At 38.0% G+C, this 14,785-nt stretch overlaps 2 protein-coding genes and 4 non-coding genes across 6 annotated transcripts; all 6 read right to left on the reverse strand.

The window, feature by feature from the left end:
• Positions 1-308: 308 nt before the first annotated feature.
• acadm (acyl-CoA dehydrogenase medium chain) lies at positions 309-9,025 on the reverse strand. Its single transcript, XM_028592830.1, has 12 exons — positions 8,913-9,025; positions 7,784-7,892; positions 6,921-7,018; positions 6,511-6,580; positions 6,160-6,260; positions 4,937-5,017; positions 4,329-4,459; positions 3,533-3,641; positions 2,576-2,716; positions 1,955-2,050; positions 1,472-1,720; positions 309-1,381 (listed from the first exon to the last, which is right to left on the reverse strand). Exons 1-12 carry the CDS (start codon positions 8,925-8,927, stop codon positions 1,310-1,312), a joined length of 1,272 nt encoding a protein of 423 aa, XP_028448631.1. The 5' UTR covers positions 8,928-9,025; the 3' UTR covers positions 309-1,309.
• Positions 9,026-10,553: 1,528 nt separating this feature from the next.
• Positions 10,554-14,059, reverse strand: rps8a (ribosomal protein S8a). Its single transcript, XM_028593813.1, has 6 exons — positions 13,968-14,059; positions 12,862-12,968; positions 12,512-12,611; positions 12,111-12,286; positions 11,518-11,647; positions 10,554-10,708 (listed from the first exon to the last, which is right to left on the reverse strand). The coding sequence occupies exons 1-6, from the start codon at positions 13,969-13,971 to the stop codon at positions 10,599-10,601; spliced, it is 627 nt and encodes a 208-aa protein (XP_028449614.1). The 5' UTR covers positions 13,972-14,059; the 3' UTR covers positions 10,554-10,598.
• LOC114566109 (small nucleolar RNA SNORD38) lies at positions 11,128-11,196 on the reverse strand. Its single transcript, XR_003694017.1, has one exon. It is a non-coding gene; the product is annotated as a small nucleolar RNA SNORD38 (small nucleolar RNA).
• Positions 11,746-11,814, reverse strand: LOC114566110 (small nucleolar RNA SNORD38). The gene has a single exon (XR_003694018.1). It is a non-coding gene; the product is annotated as a small nucleolar RNA SNORD38 (small nucleolar RNA).
• Positions 12,372-12,440, reverse strand: LOC114566111 (small nucleolar RNA SNORD38). Its single transcript, XR_003694019.1, has one exon. It is a non-coding gene; the product is annotated as a small nucleolar RNA SNORD38 (small nucleolar RNA).
• On the reverse strand, positions 12,705-12,813 carry LOC114566112 (small nucleolar RNA SNORD46). Its single transcript, XR_003694020.1, has one exon. It is a non-coding gene; the product is annotated as a small nucleolar RNA SNORD46 (small nucleolar RNA).
• Positions 14,060-14,785: the final 726 nt, after the last annotated feature.

Here is a 14,785-nt window from a genome sequence, read left to right on the forward strand (position 1 = left end):
TAAAATATGTAAAATTGAGAATCATTTTCCAAATGTGAAGTTACTGTTCTAGCCTATATTAATCTATGAGTCCCCCCCCCCAGGAAACCAGTTTATTGGACTCATTGAGGTCATTCAACCAGTTATACACAAACAGTTTTGTTTGGTTTTCTTGGTTCATCGAAGTTAAATATGAAAACAGAAAAAAACTTAATTTCTATTATCGATCCAAAAATAGAAAAAAAAAAAAAACCTCAAACCATGTTCACTTCAAGATTAAATTGAAATGGAATAAATAAAAAATAAAAAAGATAAATAAACTTTAAAGCTTCTGATGAATTCACATTTATGTCATTGTCAAAAAGTGATGTGTTTAACAGTAACAACTGAACCACAGAACATATTACAGCCATACTTTCTGCAGAGGTTCTCCATTGGAGGGCAACGAAAAACTTGAAGGACCTAATTTCTAAAATCAGACAGAAAACCATTTTCAAACATGCATTTTTTAAATTGTTAAATCAGACACACATTTCTCAGTTTCTAACACATTTTGGTGAGAAATGGATTTATACAGATCAAGATTAAAATTGGTTCTGCTGTGCGAAAGATGTGAAGAATGGGCGCAGAAGGTCAATAGGGAAAGTCAAACACAACAAGTGTGTAACTTTTGGTAGCATGTCGAAAAGGTAAAACAAGGCATCAGTTGGACATTTTGAGAAAAAGAACCTTTGATTTTGCATGCTTTTACTGCCTATGAGAATAAACAAAAAAACAATGCATGTTTGGGCTGCGCTTGTCAACTTATAAAGTCGAATATGTCCAAGTTTGTTATCATCAAGTTGCCCTGAGACAGACACTGTTTTACCAGATAAACAACTTTACAGTTTAAAGTCCAGACGGCATTTAAAAGCAGCAGTGTTTGTGCCTGGCTGGCGTTATTTACAACCTACAGAAGCTGCAGCCCAACAGGACATGGTCATAGGATCTTTTGCCTAAATGTTGTGATCCTCAACGCTTCAAGTCACAAAATAAGGCCACAGTTCTGAGCTGCATTCGGAAAAATCCTTTTAAAAAAAACGGGACAGGTCTTGCTGACAGGTTCTGATGTTCTCTGATGAGAAAGGTAGACTGCTGTCTATCAATTCAGGGTCTGGATCAGTTCAAAAAAAATGTAAGGGAAGGATGATGTGCTGTTAAGGCAAACGACATTCTGCAAATGTATCCTGAATATAAGTAAGCAGATATATTCCCAGGAACACATGTATATATGTGTAGAAAAGTTACAACAGAAGTACATTTGAATGAGGACAAGTCAGGCGTGTAGAGTTTATTTCTTAAATCTTCCCAGGTGTTCTCGGGCAATAATGAGTCTTTGAATTTGAGCAGTGCCCTCGTAGATCTACAAAAAGGAAACAAAAATAGTAATCAAGAAAATTAAGTTATGCCAAATACCTCTGCTGGCAGTGATTAAGTGCACATCATCACCCACCTGGTAGATCTTGGCGTCTCTCATCAGCTTCTCCACCGGGTATTCGCTGTTGAAGCCGTTGCCTCCAAATATCTGAACAGCATCGGTGGCCACCTGATTGGCGATGTCTCCAGCGAAGGCCTTGGCGATGGAGGCGTAGTAGGTGTTTCTGCGGCCCTGGTCCACTTCCCAGGCAGACCGCTGGTACGCCATCCTGGCCAGCTCCACCTTCATCGCCATCTCAGCTAGGAGGAAGGACACTGCCTGGTGCTGTGAAACAGGAGGAGACAGAGGGGCCCGTTGATCCTGTACTCTTTTTACTTGTAACACTGTACAGCTGTGATGTCACCTGACCGTCAGTTATCATGATAGTTACAGTGAAGACAGCATTGCCACAGTTATTTTCATTATACAACAACATTCTGTAATACAGTCAACTCAAAATGGGGTATATCAGCACGTAAAGCCTGCGACAGAACAGAAAAAAAAATGAAGCAAACAAACCTCAGCAATAACTTTGCCAAAGGTCTTCCTCTCTAGTGCATAACTGGTAGCTTCATCAAGGGCCCTCTGTGCCAGGCCTGTTGCTCCTGCTGCCACCTGCATTGCATCAAGAACATTAGTAAACATCACATAGATCTTCAATGACAGATACACTTAACATTGGTTTTTCATTTGCTTAACAATGTTTAAAAAGCATGTAATTGTTTGCTTGTAGCAATGGGTTATCAGATATGAAAGGTAGAATGTCCTTCAATTAGGTGATGTCTTTGATGCCATGTAGGCAGTGTGTTTTACAGATTTGTACCAAATGCCTGGAACATATCAGTTTGAACTCATTTTCGCAAATGTCTTGTGTCCACACAAATCCAAAAAGACACTTTTTTTAAAGTTCACTGTAACCAAGGGTCTGCTGTGATGATACCAGATCCTTAAATGCATTTTATAGAGAAATACAAGAATAAAGTAAGTTGTGAGAAAAGAGCTGCTGTACAGACCGAGATTTTTTTATACCTCTGATCTATTTTTTTATTTTTTTTTAAATAAATCAATTCCCATTTTTATTTTGTTAAAACAAAAAGTGAGCCTTTGCATTACCGATTTCAATTTAGTTAGAAGACTTACTGGTGGACGAGTGTTGTCAAAGGCACCCATGGCAATTTTGAAGCCAGATCCCTCTGCGATCAGGACGTTCTCCTTTGGGATTCTTACATCCTCAAAGGTGATGCCTCTGGTATCAGAGCACCTCTGGCCCATGTTCATCTCCTACAAACACAAAACAAACACAGGGCATGTTATCTTGTAATGCACATATCAATGTCAAATTACTGGACGAGATTATGGCACCATCCTGACTAGATGGCAGAGGTTTTCACTAAAAAATACTGCGATACAAATGTTTGGTCATACTGCCCAGCACTACTCAAAAATCATAATTTTGTGTAAGAGATTGTAATTGAAGCTTGGTCAGCCAGAAAAATATCCTGAAATATTCGAAACATGAGTAAAAATTTTTTCAAACTGACATGGGCAAAAGAAACTTCCAGACATGCATCACGTATCACTTACAAACCACATTTCCACCATTAATACAATGTTTCTAACCTCCAAGAAAATAATGATCTTAAAAAAGGTCCCATGGCACTTTATGAGGTTTTTTAACATTTAATATGTGTTCCCCCAGCCTGCCTATGGTCCCCCAGTGGCTAGAAATGGCGATAGGTGTAAACCGAGCCCTGGGTATCCTGCTCTGCCTTTGAGAAAATGAAAGCTCAGATGGGCCGATCTGGAATCTTCTCCTTATGAGGTCATAAGGAGCAAGGTTACCTCCCCTTTCTCTGCTTTGCCCGCCCAGAGAATTTGGCCCACCCATGAGAGAGAGACATCATGACTTTCAAACGAGCAAAGTGGCAGTTGGTCAAGGCCACACCCCCACCTTCCACCTTGCTGAATTTTTAGGGAAAGAGACTTCCAATAGTGTTAGGGGACCACTAAGGCCTATATAAAAGCATCCAAAGAGCACCATGTCATGGGACCTTTAATACAAAACCAGTTCATGTGTTGTCATGTGGCTCATCTTACCTTCCTTCCTATTTGAATTCCTGGAGTGTCAGCATCCACAATGAAGCCAGTAAAAGCCTTGCTGGCTGGACATTTAGGATCTGCGTTAGTGCGGGCCAGGAGGAAGTACCTAGGAATATGAAAAGATGTATAAAAAGTTCAAATAACCTTCAGAGCAACAGACAGTAAGTAAGTAAGTAATTTATTTGATATAGCACCTTTCACAGACAGAGTCACAAAGTGCTTCACACAAGACATTTGATTAAAAAACATTAAAATCCAAAACAGAAAATAAACAAGCAACAATAAATGCAGTTTGAGTGAGGGTTCAAAAAACCCCAAAATTACAAACATGAGACAAAAGCCATTTGGAACAAGTATGTTTTCAAATGCTTTCTAAAAGCGTCAACCGAGATTGCAGAACGTAAGTTAACAGGAAGAGCGTTCCACAAGGTCGGAGCTACCACTTTGAAAGAACGGTCACCCTTAGTCTTTAAACGAGTGCGAGGGACCATCAGTAGTCCCTGGTTAGAGGACCTGAGTGACCTGGTAGTGATGTACGGCTGGAGCAGGTCAGAGATATAAACAGGCGCCTGACCATGCAATGCTTTATATGTCAGAACTAGAACCTTAAATTGGATCCTGAACTTTATTGGAAGCCAATAAACCACAGACGTCAGTTGCTGTTGATTCAACTTTCTGATCATTCGGCAGCACCACAAACTGCAGCCTCTGCAATCCTCAGAAAGTTGAATTAACATAAAAAGTGGCACTTGAGCGTATACTCGTCGTTTACAATGAGAGCAATGGTACACACCAGTTAGCTTTCCCACCATTGGTGATCCACATCTTCTGCCCATTAACAACATATTCATCACCCATCCTCACAGCCCGGGTCTTGAGGCTGGCCACATCAGAGCCCGCGCCGGGCTCGGTCACACAGTACGCCTGCCGAAAAAACACACCACACAGTAAGTTAACCCGGTCTGATCTGATGCAAATTAGAGCAGTACCATTTTTCATTATTTCTTCTTTTTTTGCAGATGTCAACACATTAGTAAAAGTAGTACCATGATATGTCAGGGCTTATGTTCCTTCCTTTACAAGAAGCCATTTAGCTTGCACAGAGTGAGAGAATCTCATTGTCAACAGTGCAGTATGTGAGGCAAGATGCAACACTAGTTTGAACAGCATGGTAAAGAATTGTTAGGAAACTTTCTATTTAGTGGGGCTGCAACTTTTGAAAAACCAGACAGTCAGTTAACTATGGGATTAACAAAGTCCACACATTTAACATGGATTATGCGTTTATCAAAAGTATCATAAATTGGCTATACTCAAGTACCTCATGAAGTATTTAAGTATACATATTTAGTTATTTTCCACCACTGTCCAAAAATTGTTCTCCTACAAATACATACTTACACACATAAGAGGCTCCTCAGTCATCCTTCCCAGGTATTTCCTCTTCTGTGTGTCACTGCCGGCTATAATAACAGGCATTTGCTGGGTGGGAGAAACAGATAGAACTTAATTCTAACTGAGCTACAACCACGGTTATTAATTATGGTTAGGACTGATGCAGATACTGGAAATATTTATTGTAGACAATTATAGCCACAATCCTTAGTAGCAACAGTGCTCTTAACCCCCAGTGCATGACCCTGTCTCTAATGAAATAACATTGTAGAAGGTTCAGTGAGCAGCCTTCTGCTTTTTGTAGACTGTTAAAAGTAGCTCACTCCTCCTTGAGTCAATGAAAAGCAAAGATGCCTATGAACACTACTGCCAAGTGAGTAGCAGCATAGGTCTAATTGAAAACATTATGAGTCTGGTTGATCCCAACAATTCAGTTACATTCGTAGGAAGAATTTGGACTTATTGCAATCATGTGCCGATGTGTTGGCTTTGTGTGTGCTTAAAGAGTAAGGGGGGTGGAAAGAATGCAGATTCTCTCAGTGGAGTATAGGGACAGGTATCGTTTGGATTTTAATCGCCATTTCGAACCTTATCAATAGTCCTTATCGATGTGGTACTTTACTTTTTCATTACAGTGCAAAAAGAAAAATACATTTAGGAAGGGTTTACAATTTATTTACATTTTTAAGACAAAATAGTTAAAAAAAAAAATAAATCAATAGAAAAATCAAAAATCTCAATAAAATAAGAAATTGACTTCCAAGTCTACACTTTATTTATTTATTGTATATATATATATATATATATATATATATATATATATATATATATATATATATATATATATATATATATATATATATATATATATATATATATATATATATAAAAATACTGCAGTAAAGAAGTAGAAAATATTGCTGTTCTACAAGTTTATGCTTGTTGAAAAGGCTTTTGGATAGATTACTTATTTACAAATGTTTGATTGCACTTAAAGTAAAGAACACACATGTTGGCAATTCAAGTAAAACATTACCTAAGTACCGATAATAGCAAAGACCTTTAACATACTAGTTCTTAAAATTTGGCACTAGTTCCAATCAGGTTTCAGGGGTCATCCCCAGCGGTGGACACCTTAAGACTCTTTTTTTGTGATTTGAATTAACCCACTTTCTAAAAACTGGTAAAGAGCAAATGAAACACTAGCAACCCTGATAAACACAACTTACTCCCAGAGAGTTTGCTTCGATAGCAGTCTGGACTCCTGTGCAGCCATAAGCCAACTCTTCTGTGATAAGACAGCTGTCAAAGTTGGACAAGCCCATTCCACCTGAATACAACAAGAGATAAACACAACAGGGTTTCTCACAGGGTTTTCAAAACGGACATTAGCCAGCTTTCCTGAGACAAACCATCTCCACTGACATATAAAATATATTAAAACACTCTTAAGCAGAGATTGTATTTGACACAGTAAATGCAATATACATTTATTAAGTGAAGCAACTATTTAGACCACTGGTTCCCAACCTGAAGGACAGGCGATTTTCAAATAGTCAATGAACAAGAACATAATATACCATATTCTTGTGGAATGTGGTTGTTCATTAGACCTAGCTCCCATGCCTTCTTGATGATGGGGACAGGATACTGCAAAATGACAAGACAGAGGTGTTATTCAAACTTTTTTTTGTATTCTGAGCCCCAATTTAAGATAAGGCTATATTAATGCTAGTGAATTGTGAAAATATTTGTGCAAAATAAGTCAGTAGTGGAACTCAAATCTATTAATTATGTACTGCATTTTCTATACAAGTATAGGTGTCTTAGGTTGAATTATTCTATGCAATTAGTCTTAAAACTATAACCAGCCAAAGTTCACATCAGGGTAGAGTTTTTAAACCAGCTTTAGTGTCAGTCAACCATCAAGTCAAGCCTTAGTTAACCTGCATATACACTCACTGCTGCCTAATCTTTGGGCTATACTCACTTCACCACTCCGGTCATAAGCAGCTGCTGCAGGGACGATCTCTTCACGTGCATACTTCCTCGCCAGCTGTTGGAACTCCTTTTGCTGATCCGTCAGCTCTGTGAACCAAGGCAGCAAGAAGACCCATGATGAGAACATTAAACACACACTTTAAAAAGAAAATGCACACATTTTTCCTGTTAAAATAGACTTGGGCGGATGATACCAAAGCCCAAATGCTTGTTTCACTCCTGTTAAGTGCACCATTTCAATACATTGGGTCAGATCTTATATCAAATGAGGAATACCACGTGACTGATAACGTCTGAAGCATCCTTCATTTGGCTTGACAGTTTATTAAAGTTTAGCAGCTTAACACTGCTATAGTGCCACTTTTAATATGCCTTCTCTGCATGGTACAGTGGCTTTACCACAAACCTAAAGATACAGGTTGTGCAAAACAACATGGTTTATTATCTTTTAAATAAAATCCCTTCTTAAAGTGATTTCAATGTAAATGATGGACGATTTGATAAGTATAAAGTTCCCTCAAGGAAAAGAAAGTGTGTTAAATTGAAACAAATAGGGGATTTTACCCAACAAAGACCAACTTTGGAAGATATCCACTTGATTTGTCAGACTGCTGAAGCCTCAAATAAACTTTGGAATATAGTTTTGCATAAAATAAGGACGTTGTATTTAGTCACAACAGAGTCGCTTTAGGAAGGGATCTATCACTGCCAGTATGGACAGGAGGAAAAAATTACAGTGACCAAAAATTATTTCATTGTATATTTGGCCATGCAAGTGTTATTTTAAGGCAGATATGACAAAATGTGAACATATCCTTTAAAATTATGTAAAGGTTTCTACATCTTACTCACCAAATGAGTAGCCAAGGGAAGATGTGCTGTGGGATCCTGCAACACTGGATGCAGCAGCAGCACTGGAGCTCTGCAGCCGGATCCCAGACCGTACACTGGCTTTGAGAACCTGTGCATGGAGGAGAAAAATCAGCAATATACAAAACAAAGTTAAGTTACATTCAATTTAAACACAAGACCTCTGCACCTTTTACTCTTTGAAGTATTTAGTTAGGAAAACATTAGCTCCATTTTCTGCCTTTAAGCATGTATAACCATTACATTCAAGTCAGAGTTCGGTATTGATTTCCCTGAAAAATAAATACTCTACAATGTTTGAAAATAAAACAGATCACTTTAAATATTTAGTTCTCAAGTGAAGGCAGACTCTTCTAACCACCTGGGTTAAACAAATCTATGAATATCTGCTGTACAATAAAACAGATTAACCCCTTTCCCAAGCTGCAAATGTATTTCCTATGGAGTCATAAGGAAATGACATACATATGCCCTTGTTTTTTTTATACAACACAAAAAAAACTCATCCGTGCGCTCCGATGTAATGCACTTTTTTTCCTTAACTTTATTCATTTTAAAAACAGATATAGTGTACATATTTATATTTTTCACATTTTAATGTAATTTTTATTCTAAATTTGTGATTCTTGAATTTTGCATTACTCTTTATTTTTTGTTACAGATATATAAGTTTCCTGACTTTTGTTGTAACGTTGCTTTTAGTTTAAATTCCTTGAATGCGATTTAACGTTAACGTTACCTTCAATAAGTTTTGGTAAACGACCTTCTGGGTTTTTCAAAGATAGGTAGCTGATTATATTTTACAGAAAGACAGAGGCTTAGCTCTATGACTAATGTAAGCTAATAGTAATACATAAGAGGCACATACGTTACTGTGTAATACAGGTAGATAGTGTAAACACAATAATAAAAGCGTCTTAAAACAGTTGACGCTGTTAGCTAGCGAGCTAACGTTAGCCAATGACGTAAGTTAACTAGCAAAGCTTTGACTTGGTTGACTCGAAAAAATTAAAATGTAGCTGTGTCAGGGGGACAACAAGCTGCAGCGACCAGTATATAATTAACTAAAACTGTGAAAACTAGATGGGGAATTAACGCTAAAGACACTTACCCTGTTGAGCAGCATTGTTATGTTACTACTGCACAAGTCGCATAAACAGACTGGCCGACCACAACCTTTGTCCTACATATGAATATCCGCCTTCTCAGCCAATCACAGCAGCAGGATTGATTACGTGTCGCTGGTCTCAGCATTCGGAAAATTACTTTTACCCTTTACCCCAGTTTGTTACTTAACCGCTTGACGGAATGCACCCCAAATCTTAAAACTCTGTTTTCATATTCTCTTAGGTCTCCCCGGTATGAAATCGATTTTATCATGTAATCGTTTATTTTATAAATTGTGTGACACACCCCATACATGAAAGAAGTGCTAAATAAAGCCAAGCAAAAGGGATGATACACCTGAACTAAGGTCATTTTATAATGCAAGCTCTGATTGAGCCCAGATTTGGTGTGACAGTTGGCAGGGTAGTTTCTCTAAGTGTGAAGAAACAATAATGTGATCATCTTGATGCATTGAGGAAATAGTTCTAAAAAAATTATGATTTATGCATTTACTTTCAGGAAGATTTGGCTGGCTGCCCCATACACACTAATACGTTGTAGTTTTGCTTGTGAATGTGAAGCTGAATGTGAAGTTTATATTGTTGGACATTACATGTAGGGTACTCAGACGGTGGTGGGTATACATGCCAGAATATCTGGTTTGTTGGTCAGACACAAACATTTGATTTCATTCATCCATTCATTTTTGTCAACGAGATAAACCGAAGGAGGAAAGTTAGTACTAAAGATGTATTTCAATTATGTTTTATACTTTCTACGGTTAACCATTTCAATACACTTACATTGTTTTACAATTAACATTCAACTTGAGATATGAGGAATTTATGATCAGTTTATATTTTTCTAGCTGTACCCTTGATTTTTATATTTGCATTCTTTCCTACTTTGTAGAGCAACTGCTGCACAATATGCTTTAAAGTTCAAACTTATGACAAATTTATCTTCAACAGTTGGTCCTCCAAGTTAGCACAGATTTATGTAAAATGTTTTGAAAGTTTAAAGATTCAACTAAATTTATATTTATATATATATATATATATACACACACACACACACACATATATATACACACACACAACTCTTCATCTTAGGGATCCTTGGCATTAAGACATTGAAGACCCCTGGAAAAAACTATTTAACATTTACATCAGTGACACTAATCCTATCATGAACTGCATATTGTGTATTATACTACTGAGGCCAAACTAAACAAGTACTTTTGATAATGTGATACAGTGCTAAGGCACAACTTGTATTTATATATTGGTACTACTTTTACTAAGTCAAAGATTTCAATGTCTTCCACCACTGGGAATCTGACAAGTGCATTTCATCTTGCAGTACACCCTGCCTGACCTCCTGTTCTGATCATTAACCCTACAGCCATTTGTACTACTGATCAAGAAAGGTTGACAATTTGATTGCTCAACATTTGTTCTCTTGACCATCAAGCAGTTAACTAAACATGAAAATGTCTATACTGGAGTTTTGTCCCGAAGCCTTTCTAATTGAACTCCAATTAGGAGCCCAGTCACTTTGACACTGCACCTGTGGCCAAGATTAGGTTCATTGGAGTGTCAGATAACTAAAACTGATAAGGCATAAAAGCAGTGACAGCAGACCGTTGTGGGGCATTCAGATTTTATTGGCATATCAAACAGCTGTACATCTATTTGCCTTTCTTGGCCTTGATCTTCCTCAGGTAGAACTCAAGCTCCTTGCCCTCCAGAATGTAGCCGTCTGCTCTGCCGCACTGGCCGGGTCTGGAGGCGATGCAAGCTGCAGGAGGGGAAACATCAGTCAGAGGTGAATAGTTTCAAAACAGGAAAGAATGCAGAAGTCAATTATCTCAGGTCAAAGTCAGTTTTGAGGTTACAGAAACAGACAGTTATTTTGATGTCAGATAAGACTAGAAGTATCATAAAAGATGAGGAATTAAAGAGCGAGGAGAAGTGACTAACCGTGTACAGGATTTTTTTTGGGTTATTTCGTAGCCTTTGATCTGACACCTGTCTATAATTGCCCTGCTGCACTCAGCTATACAATCCACACATTGAGGCATTTGTTACAAAAAGAAAAAAATAAACTGTCCTGTTGTGTTTGGCTTAAAAAGGAAAACAATGTTTTTAGAGGGCAAAGCACCTACATTTAACTCCCCAAACATCCCTAAGATTGGGTGGATGTGTAGGTAACAGGTCTTTCTCAGAGTCATCATTATCACCACTTTTATTCAGTAGCAGAACTGGACAAAGTTATCTTCATGGAAAGACGTGCACCAGAGCAGACAGCACTTTATGCAGGTACCATGGAAAGAATCTCCTTTAATGGTAACCCTGGTTGTTACTTGGTTTATTTTGTCAACAAGTATATTTTTACATAAAGAGAACACCCTTCAAAGTGTATTATTAGTTGCCCTCATTCTGTGTCCGTACCTTTTATACAGAACAGCAAGGCGGAATAACTGATAACAATCTTGCCTTGAACAGGCAGTGTAAAAGGGGCCAATCGGTGGTCAGTGATACAATACAAGTCAACTTTATATACAGCAATTCTGGACAGCTACTACAGTATAACATGTTGAGACTTACCAAGCAGTTTTCCCTGCTGGAACTGCTCTTCCAAGAGGGTGCTGATCTTGGCAGTCTTTTTACGGTCATCATACTTCTTCTGAGTCTTCTTTGACCTCTTCTTGTTCAGAACCTCTTCCTCCTCAGGAGTCTAAACAAGGGGGAAATTAAAGCTTATTAAACTGACACTTACACTGCTGGGCAACACCAAGTAATCACTGCAGAGGACAGCAGTGTAGGTAACAGGTCTTTCTCAGAGTCGTCATTATCACCACTTTCATTCAGTAGCAGAACTGGACAAAGTTATCTTCATGGAAAGACGTGCACCAAAGAGGACAGCACTTTATGCAGGTACCATGGAAATAATCTCCTTTAGTGACCCACATACACCAGATCAGACAGCCCGCACACATATATACACCCAAGGTGCATTCTATATACAAGGGTGGCCCCATTTTCACCAGAGACTTGTCTTTGATTTCACTTTCAGCATTTTAACCTTCCATCAGCTGTAATGGCAGCACCATAGTTTATAAAAACAATGCCAAGACAAAAGTTGGTGTGCCACGGTTATACTTTGCAACACTAGACACATTTGTATTTTCCCCACATACCAGCTTGGCTCCTTTCTTGCGTCCCAGAGGAGTGGCGAAGTGGGCCTCATACCACTGCCTGTAGGGAAGGCTGTCAACGAGGACAATGCAGTTCTTCACAAGGGTCTTGGTTCTGACCAGTTCGTTGTTGGAGGCATTGTAAACCACATCAATGATTCTGGTTTTACGTGTACAGCCTGCGTATACAAAATCAAGACCCGTTAGCAAAGAGTAAAATTTCCCTAGCGCATTTCATTTGTCAGTGATTAGATCAAATCAATCTTTCTCAGGTGTCTTTGTTATCACCACTTGCAATCAGTAGCAGAACTGGACAAGTTATCATCATGGAAAGATGCACAATAACGTCAAACGGCTCAAAAGGGGTCCCATGAAATGAAAGTGGGCATTTAAATTACACTTACACTCGGAGCCCCATGAGAAGTTACCAACATCCAGCCTCAGAGCACGGTACTTCTTGTTCCCACCACGGACCCTCACTGTGTGGATGCGACGAGGTCCAATCTGAAGAAATGCAGGATTATTTTTAGGACTCTGGTTGTGTCTAAAGATTGCATTCTGTAATTTATGGGAAATTAAGTACTATGCAAGTATTGAAGCGTGTCAGTGTAACTATGACAAGTCCTAACATTGGTAAGTCCAAAACTTTGAACCAAAACGGCCCAAAAAAAGACATACCTAAGGTCACGTTTTCATCACCCACGCTACATCATCCTATGTCTATTTTAAGCAGGTAACCACTGTATTTACTTACTTTTGTGTTTGCAGGAGGTCGCCCAAGCTCATACTTCCTTTTCTTGTGGTAGGGCTTGCGTTTACCGCCGGTCTTGCGGCGTTTATGCCAGTTATCCCTTGAGATACCTTAATATATGAAAAGATAAAAGTAGGAACCAGGAGTTATATCGTTTGACAACTCACAGCACATTCACTGCAAAAAAAAAAAAAAAAAAAAAAGTTCTATGCTTGAGCAATCAGTTCTCCAAGGTATAGGTTGTCCGCAGTTTTAAATTTGGATTGGAAGAGTTTCATCATATTGTTCAAGCAATTGTAAGTTCCCTTCATGGCTGAACGGCCTGCATGTTTGTTACCTTTCTAAGACCCTGCTGAACGGGATTCAGGCCCATTTCAAATTAAAAGCTCCAAATTGCTATAGGAATGTGATGTCCTACAGAATAGAGCAGACCATATGATGCAAACCGTGCTTCAAACTGTCCTTGCACATGCAACTATCATAGCAAGACGGAAAGCTAATCCCACTAACTTTACCAATTTTGAGATCTTACAATCATACTGTGGCTCAACATGTACCTCGTGTCCAAGATACAGCATTATCTAACCCTAATCCTTAAAAATAACTAACATTAGATATAGTCGAAGCACTCAACTACCTTCTCAAACAAGTTATTCTTAGTATTCCCTGATGTGTTTCAGTGCAGCAGCGTGACCTGATGGCGACCATCCCGCTAGCTAGCCAATGCTAACAATATCTCTCCATTTGCCTGGCGCTCTTAAGAAATTCCCAAACTACTCCTGAAACGGCGGACACGTCGAGTACACAATGCCCAAACCTGCTTAAATATTATGAAGCATCGCAAACAGCAAAACTATGCCGTTTTCAAGCACACTTGAGCACCAGTAGCTATCTACATGGCAAATGAGAGCAGCCATCTTGGAGCACATAGCATCCTTTTCAAATAACTCATTAAAATACAACAAGTTGACTGTATACAGCCCAGTTAAAGATACATCTGTTCAGAAAACATTTAGCATCAATATAGCAAACCATTATCGAAATATTTCTTCGTTTAAACATCAGATGGACAAGGATTCTCCCTCCGACCCGAGCATGAAAACACGTACCCATTCTCAGGCGCCGGCTAGAAAGAGGAACCGCAAAGGCTCATGGGGAGGTTTGAAGCCACGTGTTCTCGCGAGAATTTACGCAACATCGCTCTGACGGTATTTTCTTCGGGTGAGAAAAAAAGCAAATACACATGCGATATTTTTTATGATTCCTATTTTTGTAAAGAATTACAATTATATTTGTATGCTTCTGGTTTCATTTCTATTGTAATGGCTAAAAGTAAACGACACAAGGAATCTGATATATTATTTTATATTCTGTTTTATATTATTTTGTATTTATACTTTTAATGAACTATTCAATAATTTTATTTGGCAATAATATTAACTATATGGAAATATAAATATTAAATGCAAATTTGAATTCACATTTTAATTTAATTAATAATATAATGTATATGTATCTATGTACATTATATATAGGAGGTGAATCTAGAGATACATAAAAATCTATTTAATTATTTTATCCACAGAAAGCTAGTGAGAAGACATCAGTTCAGATTATTTTGTCCAACTACTTTTTCCAAGGTCATGGCAGAACTTTGGGGTCAACTTTAGTTTCATTTATTTGTTTTATTATTATTTATTATCTATTCATGTGTTATGCAATATGATAGTTAATTTAGAATTTGAGTTTGAATCATACTGCTCAGATTCTGCGGAGTGTTTTTATAATACCAAATACCTATTTTTGTATATTAAAGTTTTGTATCCGTGAGTTCTAAAAATGCATATTTTCTCACAATAAACTGTATCCTATTTTATTTGTAGAACATTATTCATGAAGAAACTTTGCACATCTTCATTAACTAGCC

This window comes from Perca flavescens, chromosome 12, assembly GCF_004354835.1.
Source record: "Perca flavescens isolate YP-PL-M2 chromosome 12, PFLA_1.0, whole genome shotgun sequence".
NCBI lineage: Eukaryota > Metazoa > Chordata > Actinopteri > Perciformes > Percidae > Perca > Perca flavescens.